Below are 11,028 nucleotides of genomic sequence, written 5' to 3'. Positions count from 1 at the left end.
GTGTGGTTTGTTTGTTTGTTGGGGGGGGGAGTGATATTAACTATAAAGATAGGAACCACAACATTTACCAAAATGTAACATTTAACATTCGAAGCAGGTTATTCCTAAAAGCAAATATTAATCTCCAGCCATGAAAATGTAAGGACAAGAAATATCACATTTTGTTGCCACATATAAGTGAAACCAGCGATTAAACATCCAGTATACTGGGGCTTGTGTTTCGTATGTTAACAAAATCTATTCTAAAATCAGCTCACCTTCCCACCATGCATAGCAACGACAATGAAATGTTTCTCCCTTCTCAAAACACTCTCCGCGTCCTTCGCATGGATTCTCTGCACATGGTCTCAGTTTCTGTTCACAGTTGCTGCCAGTGTAACTTGGTAAGCACGTACAAACATAACTTGTAGGCGTAAGCTTGCATTGCCCAAAGGCACATGGCTGCACTTCACACAGAGTTAATGCACAGAACATACCTACACAAGACAGAATAGTGCAAACGTCTTAGGAAGTTTCTAATAAAGTCAATATTTCTATGCATTCCTTCACATGGCTTCATTGCTCTCTAAATCCTTCAACATGGCATTTAACCCTACGACTGTCAAGCACCTTCCAGAAATATTAAGTCTGCCTGGGGATAAATGCACTGGCACCGAAAAACGAATAAAAATTTCTAAAATGACCTTAAATGATCACAAGTGTAAGTCATATGGTAGCTTGTTCTTTCCTCTAAGCATCAGTATAGTCACATCCGTTGCCATCTGTTGACAGAAATGCTACACTAATTAACACTAAGTCAACTTCTTTGTCTCTGACATGAAATAATAAGCTCATGGCATGCAAAACTATAAGTTCACCATATCCTGGTGCTATTTATTCAATTCCACTGAGCAGAGTTCGTCTTGAGAAGTGAATAGTTGCTCAGTCAGTCAATAAATTCCCGGAATTTTATGGAACCCAGAAGTTCATTACTTTGTTTGCAAATGACCACCACTGATCATTACTTGAGCTAGACGAATCCAATCGATACCCACCAATACTGTTTCTGTAGGACTCAAACATATGCCCATCGCATATTGCTTAGAACATTACAAAGACTTCATCAATTCTGAGGCTGGTGAATAGACAAGAGATATAAGTAGTCCATAAAAATCTGGAGATATATAATAGTTTGTTGCTTTAGTTCATAATGGTTCTATCTATTTGTGTATGTAGTTAAATAATTTTTACAGTGTTCTAATATGGAGATATCTTTGAACAAAATTTACTTAGTGTATGGGTATTCCTACAGGTGCACGCAGCACCACATTACCGGCCAGACAAACCAGGTGAACGGCCATAAAGACTTGGTCTACTACAAAGGAGCAAATTCTACCAGTGAACTCACAGTGGAACAAACTGCCCTTTTGAGGACCAGCCAACTTTTGACATTCCACACAGCTTCGCAGCTATCGTGTACATTCAATTTATACAATTTAATATATACAATTGTTACAGATTTACGTGGTTGTCTTTTAGAACATCGACAATCCCACAATGGATATACAGCCCATATGCCTTAAGGAATTAAATGGATTTATAAGCTGAAAAATAATGAAAATATGAGACAAAAAAATTAAGAACTATAGCAACAAATTCCCTCATTCTTGGTTAGCTCTGATTCCCCAAACACCTTGCTCAGATACTAGTCCATACTCCTTCTGCAGAAGTTCAACATAATTTTGTCCTTTTCAGTCTTGGGCCAAGTTTCACACTCATAAATCACAACTGGTTTTAATACCTTTTTGTGTATTTGAATTTATGATGTCCAGTGTACAGTATGCTGTAAGCTGTAATAACACTGAAAAGGGTTAGCGATGCTGTTTCATAATGACTCACCTGTGAAGTGACTCGTACACTGACAGGTCCTATGAGAACCTCTGCTCACACATTTTCCTCCATTCAGACATGGGTTTGGATGGCATGACTCAACACTGCTTTCCTCTGAACCTCGGACAAGTTTTAATGCATAGCTGCTATCTGCAAAGTACATAAATACATGTCATAATGAACTGGTATAAATGTCTAGTCACTGGGAAACATTTAAATGTATGACCAGCTAACCAATTAACTAACTCCATGGAGCCGAGTCCCTCTTGAGAAGCCGCCGGTCACTCAGCTACTCAAGAATTTCCGCAAAATTTCTGGGAACTGAGCACTCATTACTGTGTTCACAACACCACCCGCCACTGGTCCCTATCCTAAGCCATATCAATCTAGTCAATATCACCCCATCTCATTTCTCTAAGATCCATTTTAATATTATACTCCCATCTACATCTATGTCTTCCTAGCGGTCTTTATAGTTCTGGCTTTCCCACCAAAAGCCTGCATGCATTCCTCTTTGCTTCCATCTGTGCTACATGCCCTGCCCATCTCATCCTCCTTGATTTGATCATTCTAATTATACTTGGTGAACAGTGCAAGTTCTGAAGCTCCTCATTATGCAGTTTCCTTCAGTCTCCTAATATTTCATCCCTCTTCGGTCCAAATATTCTACTCAATACTATACTCTGAAACACATTCTGTCTATGTTCTCTCCTTAACAATTCAAGACTTCTAACCTGGGTAAACTTTAACTGTAGCATTGAGCTGAACTCCTGAGCTGCCACTTTTCTGTTTGATGTAGAGGGTGTTGAAATATGATGTTATTGCCAAAGTTGAGGATCCAAGTTTCCCTCCAGGTTCTGTAGCTGCTTCACAGAGGAACCACCACGTACCATTGGTATCTGCATAATTGTCTGTTACTTCGATGATCCCAGCACTACCTGGACAGTTCCTGTTCTCTGTGAGTGTCATGTGATAGAGTTCCAACAGGATCACATATCCCACAGGGGCAACGAGGTGCTGCAGAAACTCCACATGCGGAGGAGGAGGTTTTGGGTAATTTAGGTGAAGCAGGGTGCCAACTGTCACATTGCTGAGGTCCACCAGCCGCTCCTCGTGCACCTGACCCACTTGAAACAGTAAAATGCAGGCAGAAGGCATTAGGCGTATGTCACGTCTGTTATGGGAACACATGCAAGACACTAATATTAACCCCTACTGATCATATGCAGCATTACTGCGATGACAAATGTGTGCTGTCCAGATGGCTCAGAACTCTTCAGTACTAACACCATTACTTCTGCGTTATGGTCCAGCTATCAGCTCCACATTACTCAGTGATTCTTAATCCCAGACATTTATGCTGTATTATAATCATTGTCAAGTACGACTTTTCCAGCTCGAGACAAGAGTGATATAGAAATGTGGAGAAATTCTGATAATCAAGAGGGGCAATTTTCTGTCTGTTACTTGTGCCTCTCAATACCAATACCTTTTTGAATGAAACATTTCATAAATAATTACAATCACTAGGCATCTCGACTTTGGCTATTATACAGTACTCTGAAAGAACATGATGTTTCAGAAACCGGACGTCTGCATCCTCAGTTGAAATGGTCAGGGTAACATCTGGGCATTGGGTCTGTTAGGGGGAACTGATCTCATCACTGCAACTCTCCTTTCAAAACACTGGGAAATGAACATTCCGGAAACTCGGTAATACAAAAATGTTTATTATCAGAATCCTTTAAAACTGAAATAAATCACCATACTAAAAAAAAAAATAATTTCTCGGGCTATGCCTTTTTTTCTTTTCCATCATGGGGAAAACAAGAAAGAACTGGGCAGACAAGACAGAGTTTCTCGACAGGCTGACTCATACTACTGTTACCAGGCATTACAATTATGACTGACAAATTATTTTGTGTTCTGCCACATAAAAGAACTGCAGTTATGTGAAGATTACTGAAGTATGAGACTGAAAAATCAGTGTCTGAATAAAGCTAAAGATCTTTTATTGATCTGATCTTGAAAGTTTGACATGTGCTGACATTTACTCCATCCGTGTAAGTTTACCTGTTCTATATGCAGCCTTGAAGCCAATTCCCCTTGGTTTACCAGCAGTTCGCAGTCTGACATGCAAACGCTCTCCCACCGAGAGGTATGCACCATCTGTGAGGTGGCCTGGCACCTGGAAAGGCTGGAAAGACCCATTTCCACCCCCCACGTCTATCTCTAACACTGCCTCACTGAAGACCTGTTCTCCCAGCTGGAGGTCTCTGCCACTGTCATGCTGCAACCCAAAATCGAACTCGAGGAACTGAAGCCATACCCGTCGTCCAGCTACGAAAGAAATGACTATATTTAAATGTGTTACTTTAATTACAAAACTGTTTGTTGCATTTTCTGAATGACACATCTAAATTTATTACTGTAAATAAACTTCTATAAGAGAATGAAACGGTTGCTACATTAGTATAAAGCCCATTAAAAATTCAGCAGGAAAACGTAAAAGTTTCATTTCTAGTTACAGTTTCCACAGCCGTCCCTTCCATTGGTCCATTCTTATGCATATATCGAGACTGCAATACTGACTTAAGCACTGATACCTTTTCCCTTCAATTTATTCTTGACACATTTCAGTCTGTTTCTAATTACTAATAACCATGACTTGTGCATAATGACATAAAGTAAATCTAATTATTTTATATATATGAATTTTCCTATTAGATATTTTATATGACATGCACCTGAACATCAGAAAAAATCAGACTGATCTTCTGTGTTATGACAGTGTAGTTTTGTATTGTGTTTCGAACGAACATGCTGCTTCTATCATCAGGATAAAAATTATCACGAAGATAGAGACAGTGTGTACCTCCAAATGCTGCTAATCATCTACCACATTATACAGAGTCATAACTCAGATCATCAAACTTTCCCACAGAAAAGCCCAACCGGCTAATGCTGTTTAGGGAAAAAAATTGCTGTTTATTGTGAGAACCATACAGAACACACAAATACGTTCTGTGGGCAGAAAACTCAATCCATGCCTCACAGGAAACCCATTACGTCTCCACTACAAAGCCCAACCGGTTAATGCTCTTTAGGGAAACAGTCGCTGTTTATTGTGAGAACCATATGGAACACACAAATACAATCTGTGGGCAGACTGCAGAATTTTAGTATGATACAGCAGGTGTCATAAGGATTAATTAGTTTCAGTAACTACTAACTACTCACTCAAGACCCCACCTTGTACCATGCAAGTAGTTAGTTTTGGTACCACCCACCTGGTGCAAGGATGGTAGTTGCACAGTCAAGATGAGCCATAAGGAAATGTGGGTAATTTGGGCTCATAAGTGTGCCTTCCCGAGCAGTGAGAGTTTGCGATGGACAGCCCGATATGTCCACGGCTTGCCATGTGGCTGAGAAACCAGTGCCGGCCACAGAGTAATCCGAATGGAACCTCAGAACTGCCTTGTTCCTTACAGACACAAAGTTGAACCTATGAATGAAAACAAGTACACACACATGAAATTTGAGTATATTGTGCAATGGCTTTGAAGTTTACTGTTTTCAAAGATGTAAAGTTATGCAGTGTGGTAGGACTTCCTCACTTCAGTGCTAAAATTCAGTGTCCCACAGCGGTCACTGTGTATACATATATAAAACCTATTAGGAGTGCGGAGAACCATGTATGGATGACTCTTCATGCTCTGTGCTTCCATCTTACGAATGGTATTTGATCCACATGAATTCTGCTTATGCCTCACGTTGAGGTAGGTTAGAATGCCTCCACTGTAGCCTTGTGAGTCACAGAAGATAACAAAAAGTGAATCTGGTGCCTAGAGGTATAACTGGGCTACAATGGCGTTGGGGGAAATAAATACAGAGATCTGTTCCTTCAGGTTGGAGGTTTGATGCAAGGCCCACGATCTTGCTCTGTATAAAAAACTGCTGCTGCAAAAACAAAAGAAATGAAAATTGGATGCAATCTGGCAGGCCTTTCTAAGGAAGGATATGGCCCAAGAAGGTCTAAGAGTGTTTCGCCTCTGATGATGATGAATACTGCTTACATTCAAGATAAAGGTATGGGCTATTGTGCGATATTTGTATTACTAGATTTATCANCGCCTCTGATGATGATGAATACTGCTTACATTCAAGATAAAGGTATTACTAGATTTATCGGTTTTTCATTGGCTAGTAGATGTTCAACAAATTTGGATATTAAAGATATTTCAAATGAGTGTTTTATGTTATCCTTATGACAATAAGTTTGATCCTCATAACTAGGAAATAATAGTTCCTACTAGTTTAAGAGCCAGTATTATTTGACATAACTGAATGTAAATCCTCCCATATTGATGGGTTATAAAATTCCATGGAGCTGAACTACAAGAATATTCACCTGTCTGTTTCTGAATGATGGTTCCCACACCATCTAACTGCATCATTCAACAACTGTCCATCCCCTCCGATACTTGTGAGCTCTACAAAGTCATAAAGGCACTCGTTCTGTGGCTCTAGGTCCAGGTGCTGGAACTGGACAACTAGTCGGGTCCTTTCTGGACCAGTCAGCTGCACCCAGTAGTCAAGATTATGGTAGTAGTTTCCAGGGAAGTTGGGTGATGAAAGGAAGCCTTCTGTACCATTGAGAGTCTGATTCAGCTGCAAACCGCTTCCTGATACTGGAAGAGGCACAGTAACTTTATTTTTGGTACAACCTAGAGCAGCCTTCTGGTGCTCACGGTACATCTGGCATGTTCATTCCTTTTTGCATTGCACTACAATCAGAATTAGAAATTTGCAATGGAAGATACAAATATTTTGTAAATAAAATTATCTGATCTAAGGCTGGAAATGTCTTTGCCCACTTAAACACTGAAATTGTAGGTTCGAATCCAACTTGAGGCATGGGTGTCTATCTGCGTTTATTCTGGGTTTGTGTTGTCTTGCTTATGTATCGTCCTTATAATGGGCTGATCTCCCATCCAAGGAGCCCTACCAACTGTCTGTAAGATCCACAATTTCATAATTAATATTGAATGGGGACAATAAACTGTAAAGGCAAAAGACAATATAAATTTACTGTAAAAAATTATGTTTTGTTGCAAACAGAAATTTACAAATTTTATGTAAACGTATATTTATTTATATTGTATATGATTATTTTGTCTTCAAACCCTCATGGCACACTTGACAGAAGTTCAAGTGACACAGGTTGAAATCCACTCCACTAGAGAGTGGATATGAGCTCATATCAAACACAGCTTTCAGCATTAATTAATTAAAGTTTATTAAAAAAATGAACTCGCATGCACGTGCACACACACACACAACTGTTATATACCTGAGAATCCTATACCACAACAACTTGGTTTTGAATGGACATAGCCCTTTGTAAACCAGAGCTTAAGTCTATTAAATAAGCAATTAAGTAAGATAGCTTCAATGAATATAAGCTTTGAAGCTTTCATGGCAAATAAATGTGATCAATTGTTCTTATGCAGTCAGCCATGTTTGTCAAGAGGGAATGGATTTCCAGTGTTCTACAAATTGTCACTGACTCCATCATCAAAAATGTTGGAAATTTATTCTCTTTTGAGATGGCTGACCACCTGTAAACACTTCACTGCATTTTTCAGTGAAGTGATGTTTTAAATTGTGTAACACAACAACTTTGTGTTGAATACATATGGACCTATGTAAACTAGAGCTTAACTGCATTAAATAGAAATTAAGAAACAGAGCTTTAATGCAAGCAAATACAATGAAGTCATCTTATGTATTCAGCTGTATTTGTCAAGATGGAATGGATTTCCACTGTTCTAGGAACTGTCACTGTCTCCACCATCAAGATCTTTAATAATGTAAACAGCAGAAGTTTCTAAAATGTTGGAAATCCATATCATTTTGACAAGGCTGACCACTTGAGAAAATTTCATTTCATTCCACAATGAAGTGATGAAATTTTAATAACTGTAGTGAAACTGAGTTCTTCAGTCTTTAGTAAAAGGACTTTACCTTGATTTCCTCTCTTGCATACATATCCACCAATGGCATTGCAGTTTTGAGACTGCCAATATAGGCCACTAGGAAATGCAGGGGTTGGAGATGGCATCCACTGGATTCCTAGACACATTGCTGAGTAAGAAGAAGAATCACTTATATCTGAATCTGCTGGTGTCTGTCCTGGCAGCCATGCTGAAGAACAAGAACATAAAATAGTTTAACACAGGGCTGTCCGACTTTAAACCACTGAGGAGCCACATCATATCTCAGGTACATAACTGCAAACCACACAATAAATATATTTTTTTCAGTAAACAGAACACTGTGTAGGATTTGAGGTTCTCACAGCGGTGGTTATGAAGAATTCTATCTTCTGGGATGTAACTTTGGTCCTGATTGTTACCTGCTCCACACTGGCATTTTGTTGCTTATCCTATTCTTCGACCCTGAAGATGGAGGCAACATGTTCCTCTGAAATGCATATTGATTTTAAATGGACTATGTAGCGTTACATCACAGAAGGTAGAATTCTTCGGAGAGAACATTGTGTTTAATCCTTGCTGTCAAGCAAGTGAACTGTGATGAGTGTAATGAGATCATCAAACAGTGCTGTCAGGTTGGCACTAAAGATTTACAGGATTGTCTCATTATTACATATATGCTTGAGATCATTCTAATTGCATACTTTTCTAAATTATTTGTTAGGTATCATGCAAATTCAATTGAAAATACAGATAACAACTGATCGGAATTTTTTGTGAAGTTTCTTTGAAAATATTTGCCACATTCTTTGAGAAGGCGGGAAGTGTTAATACATATTCTGGGGAATGAAGGACACTTTCCTGGGCTGCAAAAAACCAACTGATATATGGCATGTTACAAACAGGAAATTCCAGGTTTAATATAAGTTCAAAGTTTTATGACAAAAGTGTGTTATTAAATTGACACATAATGTTGTACATTTTATACCATGTTGATTTTTGGTTAAAAAGCACAAAGTTCCAGAAACTCACTCTGATTCCATCACCATGTTACAGTAAATAACCTTCTCAGCTGCGGCCATTAGCTGGAGCTAATTTCTGAGGATAGAGATACTTTACATCTGCGAAACATGGGGCTAGACAATGGATTAGCTGCATGCTGTGACTATGGTTTTTAGAGCTGTTAAAGAAAAACGTTACCAGAGAAAGTAAAATGTGATCCATCAACCCATTCCCAGTCATGAATGGACTTCGCAACAAGTTGACCACCCAGCCAATAGATAGCACTAGTGCTGTACTCTGTAGAGTCCCGGATATTTGAAATTACGAAGTCCTCTTCTTCTTTGCTGTGGATACTTGCCAGCTCAGCCTATAGTGACAGCAGTGTTTGGAAATTTGTATCAGTAATTTAATTTCTACAGGGACCAATACAGAACAACACTTTCACTTCTAATCTTGCAGAATGTTCTTAAATATGTAGATGTATATGCCTAGTGTTCTTTTATTGTGTTTTAACATACAAAGAATATACTCCTCACTGCATAACTCCTGGTTATTATGTGGTGGGACCCCTTTTAAAAAGTACACTACTATATAAACTTAGCAATTAACATCCATCTTCTCTCCTGAATTATCTATATAATTATTATTTACAAATACATCCATTATCTTATTACACTCTCCCACTTATATCTAAATTAAGGCAGATAAATACCTACATTCTTAAGACAATTTATAATAGTACAATTTTTAATTTGCTTCAAAACTATTTCTGTATGAAAGTACTTACTTCTGTGTTGAGTAAGTAAGTACAATTAAAATATAAAGTCAGAAAGAAATCTGGAATATAGGAATTTATGTAATTTGTGTATTTACTGTACAGACTCAACAACATGAGTATCATAAATATTTCGCTTCAGAAATAATTATGTACCTTCATTCCTTGACAGATTTGTTGAGCAGTCTGCCATGTGACTTCAGGGTAGCTGACAAACAAGTAACACGAACCGTTGAACATTTCAAGACGGTCATCAGCACATTCCATACCTACCACAAAAATCACAGGATGCATTCTCATTTACATGACCAAATTCTATCTTGATTCCCATATTACAGACACAATTTCATATTCTCTCTAACATTAATTTGGTTATATATCTGATAGGAGAGTAAAAAGTATTCTGTTCTATGGAACTAAAAAGTAGCCATTAACTGCACAATTAGGAAATAAAACAGAACGGTCGTATTCGATCATTTAACGTCTTGCAAGCCACGAGCTGAATGGACTGTCTTTGTACACTTGCAAAATATTTATCAATATCACAGACAAATCGTTGGCTACATATTTCTTGAGAACAAATAATTCCAAACTTGAGGAGATCCTCGTAACTTAAAAAGAACTCTTGTGGTTACTGACTCATTACCCACAAAACAAGCTGTTCATTCACAAATAATAAAACATTTGTGAAAACTGTTTTGCAATTGTGTTCCAAGCCTTGGTGTATTATGGAAGATATAAGCATTCAGAATAATAAGGGCTAACATAAGAAAACTATGAAATTCATTTCTTTGTCTGGCATGTTTATTCAGTTGTATAGAAGGAGATTCAACAAGCTGCAAGAATGAAGTTTCTTTCTAGTATTCCTGAAATAGCTGTAAAGTAAAACTGGAAATAAGCAACATGACCTGTGACAGTTGAGCAAATATGAGTATGAGAGATGAAATGGACATGCAGAAAGGTGACTGACATTAAAGAAATATAAAGGAGAAAAGTCTCTGAATGTTTGGCTTAGAGGTTTTGGTCACAAGGACAACTACAATTTTACCATATTCATCTAAATATATTCATATTCGCTGAAGCCAAATACTGAGTTATACGAGTAATCTATAGAAGAAAGATTCCGGACATTCTGCAGATGCAGCTGAGTTCAAAGCATGAGAACACGTTAGTTGATCAAATTAAACAGTTTCGACTGTTAATTATTACATATCTTATATTACATCACTGTTTAGTTTTACTATTATACAGGGTGTTTCACGACATTAGGACATAACTGTAGGACGTCATTTCCTATGTCTTTGTGATCAAAAAAGTTCATATAAACATGTGTCCGATTTTGGACGGTTACGGAGTTATGAGCGTTTTTTCATTCCCGTACACGCC

At 38.0% G+C, this 11,028-nt stretch overlaps 1 protein-coding gene across 1 annotated transcript in view; it reads right to left on the bottom strand.

Moving 5' to 3' along the window:
* LOC111872399 overlaps positions 1-11,028 on the bottom strand; it is a 70,068-nt gene that overhangs the window by 20,857 nt on the left and 38,183 nt on the right. Inside the window, exons 7-15 of the mRNA XM_023866251.2 lie at positions 9,799-9,911; positions 9,066-9,234; positions 7,897-8,076; positions 6,281-6,560; positions 5,160-5,374; positions 3,943-4,209; positions 2,604-2,996; positions 1,879-2,019; positions 258-476 (exon numbers count right to left, since the gene is read on the bottom strand). Coding sequence (XP_023722019.2) covers positions 258-476; positions 1,879-2,019; positions 2,604-2,996; positions 3,943-4,209; positions 5,160-5,374; positions 6,281-6,560; positions 7,897-8,076; positions 9,066-9,234; positions 9,799-9,911 — 1,977 coding nt within the window. The remainder of the gene's footprint in view (positions 1-257; positions 477-1,878; positions 2,020-2,603; positions 2,997-3,942; positions 4,210-5,159; positions 5,375-6,280; positions 6,561-7,896; positions 8,077-9,065; positions 9,235-9,798; positions 9,912-11,028) is intronic.

This window comes from Cryptotermes secundus, unplaced genomic scaffold, assembly GCF_002891405.2.
Source record: "Cryptotermes secundus unplaced genomic scaffold, Csec_1.0 scaffold247, whole genome shotgun sequence".
Lineage (NCBI taxonomy): Eukaryota > Metazoa > Arthropoda > Insecta > Blattodea > Kalotermitidae > Cryptotermes > Cryptotermes secundus.
The sequence above is the reverse complement of the archived record's forward strand: the minus strand, read 5'-3'. Positions and strand labels throughout refer to the sequence as shown.